This window comes from Fundulus heteroclitus, chromosome 14 (assembly GCF_011125445.2).
Source record: "Fundulus heteroclitus isolate FHET01 chromosome 14, MU-UCD_Fhet_4.1, whole genome shotgun sequence".
NCBI lineage: Eukaryota > Metazoa > Chordata > Actinopteri > Cyprinodontiformes > Fundulidae > Fundulus > Fundulus heteroclitus.
Genome location: NC_046374.1, coordinates 19,319,267 through 19,337,419, shown reverse-complemented (window position 1 = coordinate 19,337,419; position 18,153 = coordinate 19,319,267). Strand labels below are relative to the sequence as shown.

At 40.3% G+C, this 18,153-nt stretch overlaps 1 protein-coding gene across 1 annotated transcript; it reads left to right on the top strand.

The window, feature by feature from the left end:
• Positions 1 to 1,123: 1,123 nt before the first annotated feature.
• abca4a (ATP-binding cassette, sub-family A (ABC1), member 4a) lies at positions 1,124 to 17,582 on the top strand. The gene is made up of 5 exons (XM_036147030.1): positions 1,124 to 1,250; positions 10,171 to 10,300; positions 16,087 to 16,180; positions 17,262 to 17,403; positions 17,501 to 17,582. The coding sequence occupies exons 2-5, from the start codon at positions 10,235 to 10,237 to the stop codon at positions 17,580 to 17,582; spliced, it is 384 nt and encodes a 127-aa protein (XP_036002923.1). The 5' UTR covers positions 1,124 to 1,250; positions 10,171 to 10,234.
• The last annotated feature ends 571 nt before the right edge of the window (positions 17,583 to 18,153 follow it).

Genomic DNA, 18,153 nt, shown 5'->3' with positions numbered 1-18,153 from the left:
GCATGGAAAACATTACACAGCACTTTAAACGTCTTCAATGGGAAATATGACGGTGGTGGTATCACGGTGTAGACATGCTTTCCTTCAGCAAAAACAGTGAAGCTGGTTAAAGTTGATGAGAGGATGGATGGATCTAAGTACAGGACAACACCGCAGAGGCATGTAGACTGGGGGAAATGTTCACCTTTCAAGAGGATGATGACCCAACACATTTAGAGCTGCAGTGGTTTATATCAAAACATGATCATGTGTTAGAATGGCCCAGTCAAAAGCCCAGCTTTTATATAGGAGGTATGTCACTGTAAGAACCAGGTCATTCCTACAATTATAGAAATGAAAACATCTTGATATGTTTTAGCGATATAGATGTTTTACAGTGGAACATGGCCCCCATTGTGCTGAGATTAAAACAGCATGGAACAAACATCTGTAGCAGTTTTAACATCATCCAGTGTGAGGCTTCTGTTTTTTATTTCCTGTCTACCCGTTCGGTAAACACCCATCTCATCTACATAGTTATATCCTCCCAGTGCACCTTTGGTATTATTCTTTATCGCCCAGAATAATAAACTCTTAGCCCCCTTGTTACCAAATTATATTGTTGCTATAAAAGCCTACGGTCGATGCACTTAGCTGCTCGGCCCCCATGTGACGCATTCAGCTGAGCATCGACAATATCACCAACACGCGCGCCTTGGCCTCATCCCTCAGTAAACACATGAACAAATAAATGAACTCCTTATGATCCCATCTGGTCTGTAACCTCTCCGACTAATGCTTTATTTATTAAAAGTAAAGGATTAATTCAGACTAATTAGTTCAGGAACGGCTAAGTCAACAGGTGACTGAATCCCAGAGTTAACTGGCAGACTCGAGGCAAATGAAATGTAGGTCAGTGCTCCTGTTTGCCCTCCTCACTTGATCAGAAACAAACAAACAAACAAAAAAAAAGCTGACTAACAGTCTGCTTTGGGGCTAAGCTTTAGGTAATGTACATCTCCTGTGTACTTCCCAGCTGGGGTATTACTGTGGCTACGGTCGCTACGACGTGCTCTTCAGAGGTTATTTGCATATTTTATGACTGCGGGTGAAAGAGGACAGCAGCCACGAGAGAGAGAGACAGGCGAGCGAGGGAGGAATAAGAGAGAGGCTCTCAGGTGACGCAGGAGAGGGCCCGGCAGGTTAAAAAAACTGCTCCATCCGTAGAAGCCCTAGGATGTGCTGATGGATACCGACCGCACAGCTTGGAGGTAAGTTGTTTTTGACAGTTTGTTTTCTCTAACAGGACACGCGTTCTGCAGCCAGGCCTCCCGTGATGCCGTCTCTTTGGCCTGGCTGTTGTTGTTTTTGTAGCTCGCGCCGGTACTCCTCTGAGGCGGCGCTCAGATTCGGGGGGGCCCGGAGTAGTAGCTGTATGTTTTTTTTTATCTCCCCTCCTGTCTAGACCGGAGAGGGATCAAATAGACTGCCTTGAGAACTGCTTATCACATGTGAAAACTTTTAATAAACTGGTCTGCAGGCTACTGCTGTGGGGGAAAAAAAAAAAAAAAAAAAACAGAGAAAACAGGGAAAATTATGCTCTCACAAACCAAATAATCTGAAAGAATACTGTTTATTGAGCTGTGTGGTTTGTGAACTTTTAAAGCTCACATTCAGACAGCTTGTTTGATGATCGGGAAGTGCTGTGAGCTTTAACCCCCCGTTACGTCCTATATTCCCACGCTAATCATTTACCTCGACTGCTTTAACTGGAAGCGGAGAGGTGTGTATACCTTTGGACTGCATTACGCAGAAGCCGAACGAACGGTTCTTGATTGACACGCAGTAATGATTCACTAAGTGCTAAGATTTAGCCCATAATTTTTTTATCCATCACTTTGATTCATTTCTAATGAGGGAGCAATTAGCAGAAAGATGTGACTGACAGTTTTGCTCCGCATGGCGCAATTTTCTGACACTCAACATATTATTCTCCAGTGAAATTAGCCGCAGCAAACGCCCTGCGGAGCAATGACCCGCTGTAAAATGTACTGTAACATTATAAAAGCATTTTACTGGTATGGGGAGGGACATCTGAGTATGCTTCCTTTTCACTGGATGCTATCTGCTAACCAACAACAACCAGTGAAGGAATATTCCCATTAGGGGGCTTAGACCAGTGGTTCCCGACCTGCATGTGGCTCCTAAGGCCCTCCAAAATATCGTTCAATCATTTTTGTAGAAAATTCTTCTGATTTTAGCAGGATTTAATACAATATCTACATGCCATTTTCATTGGGCCCTCAAACTATGTCCTTTTTTTATTTGTTCAATCAAATTTGAACTATTTCATTGACTAAAACAGAATCTCTTTTTGAATAAAACTTTAGTTTGATATCTTATTAGGTTTTATATTCTTATTTGTGCTAAAAACCAAAATGTGGAATTAAAATCCTGGTTCTGCTGCTTTTGGAGAGGCCCATTAAGTTTAAGTTCTTTTGTCACCTTGTTTGTTTTATTTTGAGTAGTAATTTGTTTATTGTGTGTGTGCGTGTGTGTGATGTGTGTGTGTGTGTGTGTGTGTGTGTGTGTGTGTGTGTGTGTGTGTGTGAGAGAGAGAGAGTGAGTGAGAGAGAGAGAGAGAGAGAGAGAGACACTCACAAACTTGCATACATTTCCTGCTGATTATAATTATCAGTATTTCCTGTGTCCTTTTATTTCCATGTTTGTTTGGGTTCTAACTTTTGTGTTTTTCTTTAGACTTGGGGTTAGTAAGACCCTTTTGTGTCCTGTAAAGATCCCGCATTAATTTGCCGTTGTCCATCAACGCCACAGTTTATGTCCTCGACCAGCTGCACAGCATTCTCATGATTGTATTCACCTGGCTCTCATCTCGCTAATCACCTCCCCATCACAAATAAATCAGTGACTTCCTTCCATCATCTGTTTCCTTCTACGCCTGCTCGGCTATCTTTCTGTTGTTTCCCCTTTTTTTGGGCATTTGTTCATTAGCTCTCCTTTAAAATTGTAAGTTGCAGCTTCAGAATCCCGGTTTCCTGTGTCCGCTTGTTTCCAAATCCATCACCAGACGTGATGAATGTCGGTTCTGTAGCTCAATGCGAATGTTTTCTTGTATGAAAGAAGATCAAAATGGCTCTTCAGCCTGTAAAGGTTACTGAACCCTGGCATAAAGAGATACTCGGTCAGCCACAGTAATCAGTTGGCTTATAAACCATAATCAGCTGGTGGTAAAAGGGCCAAGAAACCGTAGGCTCCGCTTTCTGTTCTTAGCTGACAGGAGTGGGATCTTGTTTGGTCTTCTGCAGCCCATCTCTTTCAACATGTTCACAGGTTATATTCTGCCTACCTTGGTTTTAACAAGTGGCTGTTTGAGCTACTATTGCATCTCTATCGTCTCCAACAAGTCCAGTCTCATTCTCCTCTGACCTTTTACCTCTCATTCAAACATAATCCTTCATATGTGCATTCTCCATTACGTCACATAGAAGTCAACGGGACATTTCCCAGGTGCACTGTGGCGCCAGGTCATGACAGAGAACCCTCCTCTGTTGTCCGTCAGAAATACGGATTGAGTCGATTTGTGATGGATGACGGAGCAAAATGCATCAGTTTCTGAAAACCAGATGAGCCAGACAGGAAATTAGACGAAGGAAGAGCAAAGGGCATCCGGTAATATTTCAAAATAAAGGCGGGAATAAAGATGGGGCTGGGCTGTTTGGATGCATGAACGGATCCGGATGAATTGGATCCTGCGTGGCACGTTTTGCAGTGAACGGAAGGAGCGCACAAGGAACGTAGTAAGTGTGAAGCCAGCTTTAGGAGAAGCATTTGCGTCCACACAACTAGTCAATGAATCCACCCCCCCACCCCCACTTATTTATTTCCTCAAATTTGAACCAGTGTAAACCTGGTAGTTTATGTGTGTGAAAATTATTTTATAATTATGACGCTTGGTGCAATGTATTTCTGCCTTGTTATTGGCTGATTTTGATAATTGTGTTAGGGGTCGTTCACACTTTTCAGCCTTTTCAAAAAAGCACAAAACATACTCTTTTTTTTGTCTGTTTTGTAATGTCTGTAATGTCCATGGCTTGCAAACACGTGTGTTTGTGCAGTCACAGGAACGGGAAACAAACTCTTTCAGTTCATGGTTTTGATAAGACTGGAAATAATAGATATTACCTGCAGTTCATGTTCTGCAGGTAAGTTGTTTTAAATTAAACCTCAAGTGCACACAAACACCCAACAGACTCCAGATTGTCAAGCTACACAAAAAAACGTGATTGAGCCTAGCATCAGCGATCAAACCCAATCATTTGACTCCCTTTTGAAAAGAATAAATGATCATGATGGGAGTTTAAAACATCATTGTACCATCAGCCAAACTTGATCTGTGTTGAGTACCTGTTCAATAACAGTTGCTTTCCATTCTCTCTCACAAAGGCCAAAAAAAAAAAAAAAAATCCCCACTTTGAGTAATTTATTTGTTTTCAAATTTAATGTCGGCACAACACCTTGTCGAGCTCCGTAACACCAGGGAGCAGCGGCATAATTTGGCTGCATTGTCCTCTCAAGAATGGCATAATTCTCAACCTAAACAAGTAATTATGGGTGCGCGCCTGAGTCAGTCTATCGAGAAAATGAATGAGCCCTGCAATAAGGGCTTTTCTTCGTCATGTGCAACACTGTCTGCGGCGCGTACATGCCTATTTGCTGATGAGGAAACTGCCATTCTCTGGATGTGGACTGGAACAGCTAACCAGCGTAATTGCGCTTTGAAAGATATGTGGCAGGTTAGTTGCTTTCACGCCGTTAAATCCATTGTTGCATATTGTATTGTTCTGGCCTCTTAGAGGTGTATTTTACAGTGTGGGGCCCTGTGATCCCTGAATATAAAGGGAGGAAAGGAAAGGAGGCTTATATTGTCGAGGAACTCTCGGCTTTCTTTGCTGAGAATTCAGTTTGTGGCTCCAAAGGAAAATTAAGGCCCATCTTGGGGTCAGTAAACTCTCTCTTACTGACAGCTTGGCAGAAGCATGAGATGTGCCTGAAGGGAGAACAGGGGGGGGGGGGCTGATAGCTTAAGGTGCAGCGCTGCAGTAAAAAAGCCAACGCCACGATACAAAGGAGGTTTTCACAGCTGCCACAGGCGGGTAATTATGCCGCAGAAGCTCAGAGGCTGGAGTGGCCCACAGCGCTGCAGAGCTGAAGGACGTGGCTGTTGATAGGTCACCGGAGGAAAATCGTATCTCGCAGCATTCCTTCTACTGGAGAAGCAGGAAAATACCGAGCGCGCTGGATGTCTGTTGATGTGTTGAAGTAGTAAATCCGCACTCGAAAGTGGAAGAAAGATAAAAGTAATTTGCCAGGAGTTCGTGTCCTCCTCCTAAACTAACACGGTCCAGTCGAGCCAGATGGTAGTACAGCAGCACTGCGGTAACTCTTCCTTTAAGACCGGAGAGTTTGGGTGTTGGTGAAAGTGTCGTGGAAATGTAAGCATGGGGGCGTAACATGTGTCATCCGACAGGAAGCCGAAGGTATCTTTGATTCTCACATGGTTTACAGGAGTTTATGAAAGACTAGAGTCAAAGTTGAAAATAAAAGGTTGTCTGTTTGATGCAGATGGAAAATAATTGTCTTTTCTCATTAGTAGAGAGTATTTGGAAACCATGCTCGAGATTGTTTTTTTTTTTTTTTTTACCTTTTGGTTTGAGTTGGGTGACAAACTAAGTGTTTATTAATGTTCTTTTTGGTTTACGTTTACCTTTTTACATTTTGATGAGTTTTAGGCTTTTGAAATGTAATGCTTTCACAATTCCTATGGCTACATCCATCGGACAATGTAATGTTTACATGTTTCTTATGATTAGAAGTAACATGAATGTTTTGGACAGAGTCCTATCTTGAATCAGACGCAGATTGTGTGATGGTGATGACAAGCTGGCCTTTAAACCTCAGACGTGGAGCTCATCACCAAAGATAAATCATCAAATTACCGGAGGAAAAATGCAAATAAAGTGATTTGCTAATATAAGAAGGGATTGATTGTTCCAATGTCAATTCTTTAACCATTTGTAGGGTATAAAACATGTTCAGTATGACTAAAAAATATATATAATGTAAACATAAACCCATGAATTATTGGATTTAATTTTTTTTTTCATTGTCCACAGTTTTATAGTCCATTGAGAGACGCCTCTCTCATCTCTTATCAAAAAAATAGTTTTTGATTTCATAAAGATAACTACAACTAAATGAGGTTTGAAAACATTTTGGTTTTGCTGCAGCTGGAGAGAGAATATTTTTTTTTTTTGCTATGCCAGTAAACAAGGCATAAAGAAGTACTTTGATCGGGTTTTTGACAATCATCTGTGGTAAATGAACACTTTCATGACAAAATCCTAAATTAGCATAGGAAGTTTTTTTGACCAAAAATCTGATTGAATTTGACTTTGGAAAGTGCCTTGAGATGACATTTTTCACGTTTTGGTGCTATATCATTAAAATTGAATTGAATTGATTGTTACTATATTTTAAAATGCAGTGTAACGCGAAGAGAATAAGAAGCCAAAGTCCCAGGTATACAAGAGCTTTTGTTGTCTGTGCAAAAAAAAAAAAAGGAAGGTATGTTTCCACTTTTTTGGACGATTGTGTTTTTTTTCTCCTTCTTTTCTGTTAATGTTTAGCTACTTATTTTTTCTATGAAACTGTCTCAAAGTTTGAATGCAAACCCCTAAGATTTTAGCTTGACTTTCTCTCAAAGAGCAAGTTTTTGCCTTTTATTCTCCACTTTGCCACAGTGATGCACGTTGGCACTATAGGAACCTAAACACATCCTTCTCAACTGCCAGTTATGCTGCAGACATGTTTACCTCTTCGGACACACCTTTTCCAGGCTAGAATTTTCTTGTTGCTGTGAAAATTGCATTGATCATAAGCTGGAGGTGGAGGCAGACAAAAGGAGAGGAAAAAAAGACAGATTGAACAAAGAAGCACAAGGACCATTATACCCTTCAGAGGGCCATGGCGACCCATCTTGTAACTGATGTTTGCTGTCATTCTCTGCTGTCCTCTGCTCACATGCTCCAAGACAAATATCTGTTTTTTCTTTCGATCATCCTAGAGGCTGGAATAATGCACTCCGCTGTCTTCATTCCCCAAATGCAAGGCATGCATCATCGCCTATGCTTTCTTTGCTTCTTCTTCTTTTCTCCGCTTTCTTTATTTCAGCTTTACTTTCTCTGACGATACAGTTACATTTTCACACAAGTGCCAAATGACATCCGTTTTATATACCGCATTTTCCGGACTATAAGTCGCAGTGTTTTTCATAGTTTGGCTGGGGGTGCGACTTATCGTCTGGAGCGACTTATGTGTGAAATTATTACACATTTTTACCGGTATATCATTACACCTGTTATTTTCACACCAAACCGCAAGAGGGCGCTCTAGGCCTGTGTTGAATCAGACGTAAGCGACGTAGAAGCGGAAGTGCCTCATCTTCTACCTCCGGAGTTAACGGAGTTATTTGAAAGTGACACAGAGGATGAAGATTTCACTGGATTTTAGTTATTTGGAGTGACTCGGGCGCTTTGGTTTACTTCTTCGCATGTTATTTATGCTATAGTTGTCTGAATAGCTTTTATTATGTTATGTTAACATACCAGGCACATTCTCAGTTGTGTCATGTAGCGTAAGCTAACCGTACAATTATTCAGCCTGTTGTTGCCTCCGTTCTATTTTTTATTTAAAATTGCCTTTCAAGAAGACATGTTTGTTCTTGATGTTGGATATTATCAAATAAATTTCCCCCAAAAATACGACTTATACTCCAGTGCGACTTATATATGTTTTTTCCTCTTTATTATGCATTTTATGGCTGGTGCGGCTTGTACTCCAGAGCGATTTATAGTCCGGAAAATACGGTGTGTATATATATATATATATATATATATATATATATATATATATATATATATATATATATATGAGACTTTTTTTGAAAGAGGTATAACAGAACTTACTACTTTGTGTTTGAAGAAGATTAAAATGAAGCACTGTGAAACTCATCATGTATATTCTTTTTCTTTCCACACTATCACAATGATGCCCTCTTCTGACTGGAGACAAGTCCTCGAATTGGGCTACTCCTCCAACTCTCACCCACACACACACACACACGTCGCAAACCTGGATAAAAAATATTTTTTTTTGAGACATAAGCACGTCTTAGGTACACATTTTTTGTCGTTGTTGTTTTTTGACACGTGGCTGGGGCAAGTTCCCAGAGAAGTTGTTTACCCTTCACGGCTGACGTGATTTCTGAGTGGAGGCGGTGCCGAGCTGTTCCCATCTTGTCCGTTGCATGTTTCAAACGATGAGCCTTGAAAACTCTGCGGGAGAACGCGGCACTTGCTCAGCTATATACAAGAGGTTGATGGAATCGAGTTTTCATGCATGTACGAAGCCTTGGTTTAATGACCCAGGCTGTTTTTGTATTTTTTTTGTTCCCCTTGTATGGCTCTGTAACCATCTCCTTGAGAAGAGAAAGAAATGCAGGAACTGAGGGGCAGGATCAGATAATAAACACTACAAATAAAACTGCTCTGATGGAAGGGAATTGGATTTCGCTGCCTCTGGTGACTGTTAAAGTATGGGTTTTGGACAAGCAGTAAAGGAATGATTCAGTTCAACTGGCATTGACTCATTTGGCGTTAGCCAACTCTCAAAAAGAGGTTCATCTCATTGTAGGGTGCGTATCTAATCAGCGCCTTGATGAAAACACTGGTTCTGATCATGGTACTGTGGACCTGGCCTCTGGGGCACCATGGACAGAACAACATTTTAAGCAAGATCAAGCTTCCTGGTTTTATTTGCATGTCCGTTGCCATGTTGTGCAAATCCTCAGTGGGAGCTGACGCCGGTGAAATTTGTCCCTGATTCAGAGCTAATGATGCTGTGCAAATTAAAGACAGACTGAGAAGTCGTTTTTAGGAATCTGGAACTCAATTTATCAAGTGTATTTCAAAGATATAGACTGCTTAGATTGGTCTGTCTGTCTGACAAATTTTTTTTTTTTCAGCTTTTAATGTCTTTGCTAACCTGGGTCTTTCTGCATGGAGTTTGCATGTTCTCCCTGTGCATGCGTGGGTTCTCTCCGGGTACTCCGACTTCCTCCCACAGTCCAAAAACATGACTGTTAGGTTAATTGGCCTCTCTAAATTGTCCTTAGGTGTGAGTGTGTGCGAGAATGGGTGTTTGTCCTGTTTGTCTCTGTGTTGCCCTGCGATAGACTGGCGACCTGTCCAGGGTGTACCCCGCCTCTCGCCGCTGGTTCCTATCTCCACAGCTGGAGATAGGAACCAGCACCCCCCGCGACCCCACAAGTGATAGACGTGTTAGAAAATGGATGGATGGATGTTTCTGCTAAGTTGCATTATGAAGTGCTTTTTTTCTTTTTTACAAATTGTGCTCCATGGGTTTAGCTTTGGTGTTTTGCAAAGTAGAACAAGGCGGGCTTTGAGGCATCCATTGAAAATAACGTACTGCCCTCAAAGACGAGCAGCATTCCTGTGTCAATATCCTGCAACCAGCACGCTGAGGGAAGTCAGTGGGAAGACACTCACTTGTGGAATAAAGGTCATATTTGATGTAGCCGCATAAAAACGGCACAGCAGACATATTTGTTTATTAGCTGTATAATCAGGGTTGAGCACCTCATAAAGTATGCAATAAATATTTAACATCAGTCTTTTGTTACTATGAAAAGTGAGGACGCTGATGCTCCCTTTTTCCACTTTTATTGTTCTCTATAGTCTTTAATAAACTGAATAATTGACAGAGTTGAGGAGACAAAAGTCACCGAGACGCAGACTGTGCTGTTGTTTCAAGGGAAAGAAAACTCCTTTTCTCGTATTATATGTCGTATTATCTTTCAAATCCATGGTGTTTGTTGAAAAATTCTTGTGCTGTGGAGGCAAACTGTGTAATCTCCACATGCTGAGACGTTGGCCGTCCTGAGATTTGCTGAGCGTAGGTGATAATAATTCTTCGAACAGGTGCTGCACCGCAAGCCCCAAGGCTTGGGGAAGTGAGTGATTAGTGGCATTCCCCCAAGATGCATTGCTCCTCTGTATTAAAACCAAACTCTGCCTTTTTTATTCCCTCCAGGGTTTAGTAAGTGGGCCAGTTGCCATCGCGACGCATTGGCAAGATATTGCCAGAAAAAGCCATAATGGGTCTCCTGACGCAGTTCTCTCTGCTCCTGTGGAAGAACTTCACTCTTCGGAAGAGACAAAAGGTACACTTGTGTTCACCAGCCGCCTTTTTTTTCTTTTCTTTTTTTTTTTTCTTTTTCTCTGCAAATCAATGTTTATCTGCCAGAATTGGTCAGCAATAGGGTGAAAATGATGATGTGGTCCAAGACTCGTGTTATCAAGGACAGCTAAGTTATTCATGGAGAGGAATGGTAATGGGCAGGGATTTACAACAAAAATTGTCTCCTATAGAAGTAAGCTATCTTTAACTCGCTCTCTGGAGAACGAGAACAATCTTATCTTAATGCCAGCCAATTCAGAGTGTCACCTTCAATTTCTGATGATCTATCTCTTCTACCCGTTATGTCACATTGCCTGTATTTTACTTCTTACAAAGCCAGTGTTAGGCCCGGTGGAAATGGATAGGGACTTTAAAAGGCTTTGTTTGAAGGGCAGAAAGTCTTTCTTCTCTGAGATCAGACCTGCTACCTAAAAGGAGGGGTTCTAAAAAAAATTATCAACAGAAACTTGGCAGTTTTTAATTAACTTTTTACCAATACTACAACATCTTTTCTAAAGTTTTCTTTGATGGCAGTACGTTCCTACAAACATGAATTACCGCAATTGCTGTGATGACGTTAATAATCTGTGGCGCTGCGGCAGGATATGAATAGCTCTAATTGTTCATTCGTCGGTTGACAGTTTTACCGCTTTGCATGCTGTAGTTTGAGTGTTTGCACTTTAAAAAGTCACAATATGACACCTTTAAAGATTTGAATGTTCCAGCTAATGTTACTTCATTTGCTTCAAAATGCTTTAAGTAAAACTCCATCTGCCACGCAGATTTTCTGAGGCTATTATGGGAATGTTTTGTGCTCAAAGGCATCTCACAAAGAAGCACATTGAAGATTTATGTCACGGAAAAAAGTTACTTATACAATTGTTTTAATGTAATTAAAATGTGACACGTTTTTATTTTCTGCACTCTGATTTAAAAAAGCTTGATTAAAAAAAGAGTTTTTTTGGTTCTAGGTGGTATCTTGAATGCTGAAGATAAGTAACTAAAAAACTTACTCAGATGTTCTAACCAGAGGGTGAAATTCATATTTAATTAACAGTCCAGCTAATCTTTAATTTCTTTAAAAAAAAAAACAAAAAAAAGGGTGTGGGGGGCATGTCTATCTACACAAGAGTTAAGCTATATTGACTCATTATCTTCATGACCTAGCTACTCTTGCTGAGTTAATTTGATACGTTTCATGTTCACAGATTTGCTATTAGACCAAATTAATCTTTATTGTAAATAGGAAGTGACAAACCAAAACAGAAAGCTATGTAAACAATTCCAAACATTTTTTGTCATAAACTTTGAGCAGAATACAGAAAAGTACTTCAAAAATATCTGAATTACAGCAAATAGATTAGATAGGCAAAGTGGGTACCAAGCCTCTCCCTTATTCATGCAAACTGATGTGAGCTCAGTCGCATTGATCCACGGCCAATGTTTAGCCCACCTGTTTTTAAGATCAATCAGAAAGTGAAACATTGTCCAAATGATGATTTGTAGCATGTCCTGGATTTTATTATAATTTTTTTTTAAATTGATGCACCTAAAGTGACCTAACAAAGGGAAATGGTTTATTTTAGTTCTAGGTTCATGTCTGGGCACTAAAGATGAAGCCTGTAACCAGCTACCAAAAGAAAAGGGGTAGACATCTAATTTCTGAATTTCAGGTATAAAATATCAAGGTGGTTGTAGATTTTATTGGAAAATATTACAGAGTAAAAAATGGTTCATTTTGTAGAAATTCATCAGTGCAACGAGAAAAAAAATCTATTACTCAAATTCACAAATAAAACATGCCATCTTGACAAGTTAACAGATAACGAGATGTTACAACAGCCCTTGAGGTATCCAGGTAGGTAGTCGAGGAATCTAGGGAGACTTACTTGGCTGTTCAGCTGGGTATTATTGTCATGCAGAGCTGGAGAGTGTTGTTTGATTTATTTGCATGGGGTGATGGCAGGACTCATGCATACAAACTCATTTTGTCAGGATGCTCCTGACCTTTTATTAAACCTGAGTTTAATAAAATATAAAAAAAGTAAATTAAGTAAGGACTAAAAAGTATGTTTTGATAGAAATGCTGAAGGCAAAGTTGCATTCTTACAGTTTTGTGGCTTGCCTGAATCCATCAGCTTAGCGGGGAAAAAACTGTTGGCTACTCTTTCCATTTGGGAAGAAAACACGGGATGCTTTTCCCCAACGATATACAAGTAGACACTGCTGGCTTTATGCTGCAGACCGGGGGATATTTAGCCAACGTCAAAATGAAATATTATTGTTAGGCAAAACCAGTGGGAGTTAGTAAGGACAATGGTGCTTGTGGAGGGCTTTTGGAGGTTAATGACCAATTATATGAATGCCTCACCAAGCATTTTAGGATTTTATAACAGGCATGAAACTGATTTTTTATGGTCCAGTATTCAGCATAATTTCTTAGGAGGAGATTATCTATTCACAAAGACTCTGGTGTCCGACGGCAAAGCGCCTGGGGAGCCAGACACTGAGAAAGTCTCAGGGATCTGCGTTCACTGTCCGTTTGGAATGCATTATGCTCTCAGCTGAGTCGCAGTGACACACAGGCTAGATGGAATCAGAAACCTGAAACAGAGAGCGAACTCGTTGTCTTTATAACTCAATAAACACACACTCTCGCTCGTAGTTTAGCCAATTTTCGACGGTATTCAGAATATTACCACATTTTTGTACCTCAGCTACTTTTGGTTTATTATTTCCAGGAACAACATAAGGAGGAGTGGTGGCTTAGTGGTTAGGGAGGGGGGTGCTTACGTCCTGGAGAGGCTGCATTCGCACATACTGCTACTCCGGGTCCCTGAGCAAGAGCGTTAGCCCCAGAACGCTCGCCGGGCTCCACGCAGTGGCAGCCCACTGCTTCACAAGGCATCCATTAAATGAAGAGGAGAAACTTTGTTGGAATGGCAAATGTTGCAATGTCAAATGAAGATAACAATAATTATATTATTATTATGCGATGCAATCATCTGATTGGTTTAACCAAGTCGCTTCACCTGTGTATTTGTAGGCAGAACAGGTTGGCTGAGGTTAGAGCTAAGAGGATGATTACACAGGACAGGGGGATGGGTGTGCTCTGATGTTGCAAGGGATATATAAAACACCAGAAAAAAAGGTTCATCGTGAACTGAATCATTCTATTGTTTCAATTGAAGCTGATCTAATTCGCATGCACCCTAGGCTTCACAACCATGCACACCACACCTAAGGGTAGTTTAGAGGCATCAATGAACCTAACAGTGATGTTCTTGGTCTATGGGAGTAACAGGAGCACCCGGTGAGAACCCTCGCACACAGGGAAAAGATGCAAACTCCATGCAGAAAGATCCTAGGTCGAACCCAGGACCTTCTTGCTTTAAGGCAACAGTGCTACCAACTGCGCCACTGTGCAGTGTTTAGTCAACCACAGGTAGAGGCAAGCAGCTAAGGAGTCGGAAAAAAACTATCAACTTGTCTGACCTTAGCTTGCATTCAGCCATTTAAAACTAAACAATCCCCAATTAGAGTATACAAACGTTATACTTTATACTTTAAGCATACAGCATCCAAACACTGAAAGTGAGCCTCAGCTACTCATTGACGCATGTTGTGATAATCATCTGTAACAATATCATGTTTCCGGTGTGTCAGGGCATAAATACACAACAAGCCGCTTCTCAGCTGACGTAAAAGAAGGCTGTCAGATGTTTGTCTTACTCACAAGAAAGGCAGGCTTAGCCATTAAGAATATGTTTTCCTGAAGAAGCATCGCCCATCACTCATTAACCTTTAATGAATGGACGAACTGCGTTAAAGGCACTGTTGACAAGCTTGAGCATCATGCCTGTTAATCAGCCTTAGTGCAAAAAAAAATGTGCCTGCTACTATCAGCTTGTTATATATAACTCCACCCAGATCAGAACAGAAACAAGATATATTGTGCACAAGCTTAACTTCTAACCTACTTCTACTGAATTTTTAGGTAGCCTATCATTCCTTAATCTTTTGATAAATTTTGAGAACAGGTAACATTATTGCAACAGAAAAAATAAATCTCAATGTTTTAGTAGCACTAGGAAAATTAACATTATTATATTCTGCTTTATTTCTGGTTTGCTTCTCTTTCTGGCTTCCATGTTAGAAGGCTGCTGCTCTTTTGCCAAGATAAAATACCAAATGCTGCACTCTGTGCTAGAGCGCAGCATTTGGAGCTAGCCAGGAAGTAAACACTGGCTACACACTGCACCAAAGTAGTTTTGGACCGTACCTGTAGGATTGAAAGGACAAAAAAACATGACTCCAACAGGACTGATTGTTGATAGGGAATGTTACGTCCATCCCAGGTTACAAATAAGAATGATTTAGGTTGATTTTACTGTAAATATTTTACTTATAGCCCCTTTAAAGGCTTTGGGGTAGTCGGACTTGATAAAACGTTATACAAGCCATTTAACATTTACCACTTCCATTGCTTGTGTAAAAGAAAAATTGTGATAGCTTGAAATCAAGGTATTTTTATTTAAGGTAAAAAGAATAACCCATTCATGCTTTGTAAGTGTGACAAAAGAGCAGTAGCCTTTTTTTCAGCCAGCTGGCTGGCAGTGTGCAGCTACTGTTTATTCTAATGCCACATTGTGTACGGCGACAGAAAACTGTGACCAGCACTTTCCTTGACATCCCTGTGAATGGGCCACGTGTTATCCGTAGTCATGTGAAACTTGTTGAGGCTAACTGTGATATAACACACCCCAGCCAGTTCTACTTTGGCATTCTGAGAAAAAATATTAATCCAACACAAACATATATATATATATATATATATATATATATATATATATATATATATATATATATATATATATATAGTTGTTTCGTCCTAGGATCTGTCTCATCTCGCCTTTTCACACTTGAAACAGCTAATCAATTTGAACATTAAGTGTGTGGGGTCCTGAGGGGAAAATATGAAAAAGGTAGCGCTTTGAGGTCAACATTTGTGCTTTGTTGGTTTGTCTTCCCTGCTGTTGAAATAAAAACCTGACATGCCCCTTGGGACTCTGCCTGCAAGGTGGTGAGAAGTGGTTGTATTAACGCAAAGAAGTGGTTGACACTCTGTTTTTTTTTTTTCAGCAGAGGATTGAGTGTGGCAAGGAGATGATAAGGAGTGTGTGATAGCTTCAGTTTAGGGAGTTACCAGCAGAAACTGCTCTCTCAATCTTGTGCTTAGAGTAATGGCTGGAGTAAACTGAGGCATGCTGATGTAGAGTCATGAACTCGGCTCCAACTTCAACATTTTGTGGAAAAGATTCTGTTATACAAAATTGCATAACATGTTATACAACATAACATTGTTGTGCTGTTAAAAGGCATTGAGTATGTTCTTGTGTGTATAAATGGTAAAAAAATACCATGATTCCATGACTTTTTTTAAATTTTTTTAAGTAAAAAAAAATCCATCTGAAAAGAAACCCCTTTTCTGTGCACAGACCACACTGTAACAGATGTTATCGGACAGACAGGTTTCTTTTTTGCTAGTTAGCCTTCCTGGATTTGCTCCCCTTCTTATGTCTACATGGCTCTGGTCCTGCCGGTAAACGACCAGATTTTCCAGAATTGTCAAGTTTTACAGCAACTTTGTGGCTCAGTTTCTGTTTGACTTTTCAAAAAGGTTCAATGTACTGTGAGAACTTTCGTGTTGCTTTGTGGGGATTTGTTGCTGATTGATGGCAAAGCAAATTAATGTTGTTTTTGTTGCAGGTGCGGCTGGTTGTAGAGTTGCTGTGGCCTCTGTTTCTCTTCTTCATACTGGTGGGGGTGAGGTCTACCAATAAGCCAATTTTCAAAGGGCAATGTAAGTATGAGACAAGAGTTTTTCAGCAGATACAATAGTCTGGTATTTTTTGTTCCCTTGCAGTTTTTATTTGAAACTGTTAGACACACACACGCACACACACACACACACATATATATATATATATATATATATCATCACTAAGGGGAAAACATATTTCTTGCATGGATGCAAATATGGAACACATGATACTGCATTCATGGAAATGAGATGAGAACATTTTTGCATACTGTTTGGGTAGATTACGCGTTCATATTTTTGGTGGTTCAAAAGTTAGGAGCTGTGTTTTAAATAATAAGCATAGAATATTTCAGTGCACATTTCAATAGTTCGTGTTTTGTGGTTTTTATGCTTGTCTAACGCTAAGGTTACTGGATGGATTTTAACAACTTTCTGGTCCTTGTAAAACCAAAGAAAGGGCTGTGACATCTTTCTTGGCACAAAGTCCCAGTGCTGATTGATTTCCGCCAGGGCTACACCTTGTCAATCCTTTTTGTGAAATTTAGCGACAATGGTCTCTGTTTTGGGAATAGGCCACCCATATTGACACCCAAGGCTCAGTCAAAAAAGCATTATTTAGATAGTGATAATAAGTTTTGAAGCCCATGTAATTTTTAGTGTTGCTAGCAGCTACCTATTAGCCAGTTATTCCCACAGTGCCTTTACATTTCTTGAATCTTGTCCTTTTTTAATTTGCCCTGCTTTTCCTCCAATAGGATGTCACATAAATAATTTGAGTGTGGGGAGGCTTCTTTAAAGCTTTTGTAAGCTAGCATTATCAGGTGGCCTAATGAGCATTAGCCAAACCTGTCAGCACAGCGATGAACCCTACTTTTATTGGTCAAACTGATAGTCTAAAACATTTAGGATGTCAAGTTTAAAGCGATCATCTTCACATTGGTGAGTCATAGTAATGTGATTGTAGCGCATTTTTAAAATCACAATCTGGGTTTTGCATCACTGTGACCACAGTTGTTATAACGTTTTCATTTCAGGACATACCTCTTTTTAACTCAAAACTTTACCCGCCAGTAAGGTATGATCAAAAACGGTGTATTAATTTCTCTGTTTATTACTTTAGGTCACTACCCAAACAAAGCAATGCCATCTGCTGGCGTGCTGCCCTGGCTTCAAGGCATTATGTGTAACATCGAAAACCCCTGTTTGAACCACCCAACGCCAGGGGAGACGCCAGGCCAAGTTAATAACTTCAACAACTCCATGTATGCTTTGGCATTACACAAAACCTTGTTTCTTCATTACATTGTTAGTGTTTATGTCAACAGTTTGTGATCTTATCTCTTTTTTTTAATGTGCCAGAATTGCTGGGATGTTGATAGAGCTACAGTCTGTCTTGGCAGACAGATCTGTTCTCAGTGAGGGTGGAGGTGCTGGCAGATGATGTCAACCAGTGGACGTCCGTCCTGTCTGAGGTTGACTCTGCTAAAGGTAATCAGACAGGTAAGCATGGTAGCAATTTACAGTCTTAGTAGAGTCGTTACAGCCATATTTTGGGTTTGTGCATTTATTTTCTGTTTGATGTAATACCTGAAGACCACAGTAGTTGGTACCTTATAGAAAAGCAGGTAATCTTTGGAAAGATGTGCTGATGATGGCAAAAGCACCCAGTTTTTGACCTTTGTTAGTATTGTTGGTTGTAGCATTGTGGCAATCATGTGAGCAGTTTGTTTTGCACAACAAGTTACAATGGTTTGTTACAAGGGTTTGCGCCATTTAATCGCATTCATGTTAAGAGCGTGAGAGCAATAAAATGTTATGAAACCGTTCATTCAGTGGAGCCAGAAAACAGCGCATCACTTAAAGGTTCCCCAAGTCCCTTTTTGAATAACTGCACATGCGCAAGACCGCGCTCTTCCACTCCTCAGGGGGATCGCATGAAAATATCTCCCAAATCCACTCTGATCTTATTTCTTTGAAATGAGGCCTTCCTCTTTTACCCACAAACTTCTATG

Excerpts from the sequence above, each read along its gene's own strand:
- abca4a (XM_036147030.1), top strand. The coding sequence starts at position 10,235 with ATGGGTCTCCTGACGCAGTTCTCTCTGCTCCTGTGGAAGAACTTCACT. Across the intron at positions 16,181-17,261 it reads GCCAATTTTCAAAGGGCAAT|GTCACTACCCAAACAAAGCA; the intron begins GTAAGTATGAGA and ends TTATTACTTTAG. Across the intron at positions 17,404-17,500 it reads AATAACTTCAACAACTCCAT|AATTGCTGGGATGTTGATAG; the intron begins GTATGCTTTGGC and ends TTAATGTGCCAG.